The following is a 1,777-nucleotide window of genomic DNA, read 5'->3' as shown; positions in this document are numbered from 1 at the left end:
CATGAATGCTGCAAATATTCCTTTGAAAAAGTTTTTTCAAGTGTGTAATTTCAACAGGTTGAAATGGATCCAAAGTACAGAAATAAAATATAGCGAAATAGAGCACGTTTCATCTATGTTACAAACAAAAGGGATTAAAAGATTCATCAAAGACTTCAAAACTACCACGAATCTAAAGAACTAATTACACGTGCATATCATTTCTTTTATTACTCGCTTCAAAGACACAAAAATTCCAAAACACTTTTGAACGAGACCGCGAAGAATCAGCGTGACAAACGTGAATAAAAAACTAAGCTGATTTTCCCGGAGTGAGAGGCGTAACACCCGAGACTGCGAGATGAAAGCGAGACAGACGGAACGCAGATATTGTGAGGAGGTTCAGGTTCCGTACACGGTTGGTGCTGTAAACTCTGTTGAACTCTCATGCTTTCTGCGATGTGGAGAACCAGCTGAGTAGAAGGCACGAGTGTGTTGTACATGCCGAAGACGCATTAATATTAATGTACCGGGATTTACTGCGACACGGGCTGCTCGAGCCTCATGGGTAGGATGTATGTTTACAAATACGTTTCTCAATGTAGCCCCGCCCGACGGTTTGCCTTCAAGCCCGCAGTTCCATAGTCCAGGCGCGTTCTTCCTTACCGGAAGTAGCAAGTAACGTTGGCAAACTTGGACTCCCTGCATCTTGCAAGGGAGTTCCCTAAGGGGGCTTCCGGTACGGTCTGTTCTCGCCACAGAAATGGTTACGTTAAAGTGTGTCAAGGCATATCTTACCTTTTCTTCTCAAAGTACGTTCAGTCTGAAAATCGAGGGAATACTGTTCCCGTTGAGAAACGTACCAGCATGTCCTTGCATTCCCTAGATTCCTTGTCACATACGAAACTGGTGAACTGTTTCTCGTCTCTCCTTCTACTTTAGCTACAATGGCGACAGCTTCTTCAAATAATGTGCCCCGGGATGTTTCAATTCCTTATGAACGTTTTTGGTAGATCTCTTCTCACAGAAATTACTGCATAAGGTTCAGTTAAACTGCGAGTTGGAGATTTTTGGTCTCCTACGTGAAAAAAAAAAAAAAAATGAATAAATTCTTCTCGTGGGAAATTCAGAGGTTTCAATATTGTTATGATAGAGATATAAGAATCGTTATCTATAAAACGATATTCTTTGTTCATATCTCATATTGAAAGTTGCCTGTGATTTAATTTGCTGGAAATATGGTATCTGCGCCTTTCATTTTAAACAAGTTTCAATCCTCTTTTTAATGGCTTTACGCATTCGCATTTTCAAAGTTCTGTATGATTCCACGTAGAAGGTAACTTGATTATATTAAACGTATTATGCAATATTGATCCTTTTAAAACAGAATTTTTAAAAAGGGAACTCCTGAAAGAAGATTAATATTAATAGCTTGTATTGACTTATAAATATTAAATTATCTATATATGTACATTTAAAAATTATTCCGAACGATATTTGAATAAAGCTTTTAAAAAAAAGAGATAGATAATTCATGAATTATCTATCCATTTCAAAGAATATTCAATTCGTTATTTTTTATCTATTTATTTGAAAGAATATTAATAGGATAAATCATATTGACGTGTAGACAATGAATTTTTAATATATATTTAAAGATGAATATACATGCTGTATTCAGCTTGCAAAAAAAAAAAGAGAAAATGAATGAAAAATTTAATTTATACCAAAGACGATAAAATCATGTTTAGCTGTACAGATTACCCTTTGACATTTAGAGATAACGCTGAATGCACGT

At 36.0% G+C, this 1,777-nt stretch overlaps 1 protein-coding gene across 1 annotated transcript; it reads right to left on the bottom strand.

Moving 5' to 3' along the window:
* Window positions 1-328: 328 nt before the first annotated feature.
* LOC117232415 lies at window positions 329-1,382 on the bottom strand. Its single transcript, XM_033491765.1, has 2 exons — window positions 843-1,382; window positions 329-725 (listed from the first exon to the last, which is right to left on the bottom strand). The coding sequence occupies exons 1-2, from the start codon at window positions 856-858 to the stop codon at window positions 382-384; spliced, it is 360 nt and encodes a 119-aa protein (XP_033347656.1). The 5' UTR covers window positions 859-1,382; the 3' UTR covers window positions 329-381.
* Window positions 1,383-1,777: the final 395 nt, after the last annotated feature.

Source organism: Bombus vosnesenskii, unplaced genomic scaffold (genome assembly GCF_011952255.1).
Source record: "Bombus vosnesenskii isolate JDL3184/JDL3185 unplaced genomic scaffold, Bvos_JDL3184-5_v1.1 scf7180000013263, whole genome shotgun sequence".
NCBI classification, from domain to species: domain Eukaryota; kingdom Metazoa; phylum Arthropoda; class Insecta; order Hymenoptera; family Apidae; genus Bombus; species Bombus vosnesenskii.
This window is presented reverse-complemented; position numbering and strand designations above follow the sequence as displayed.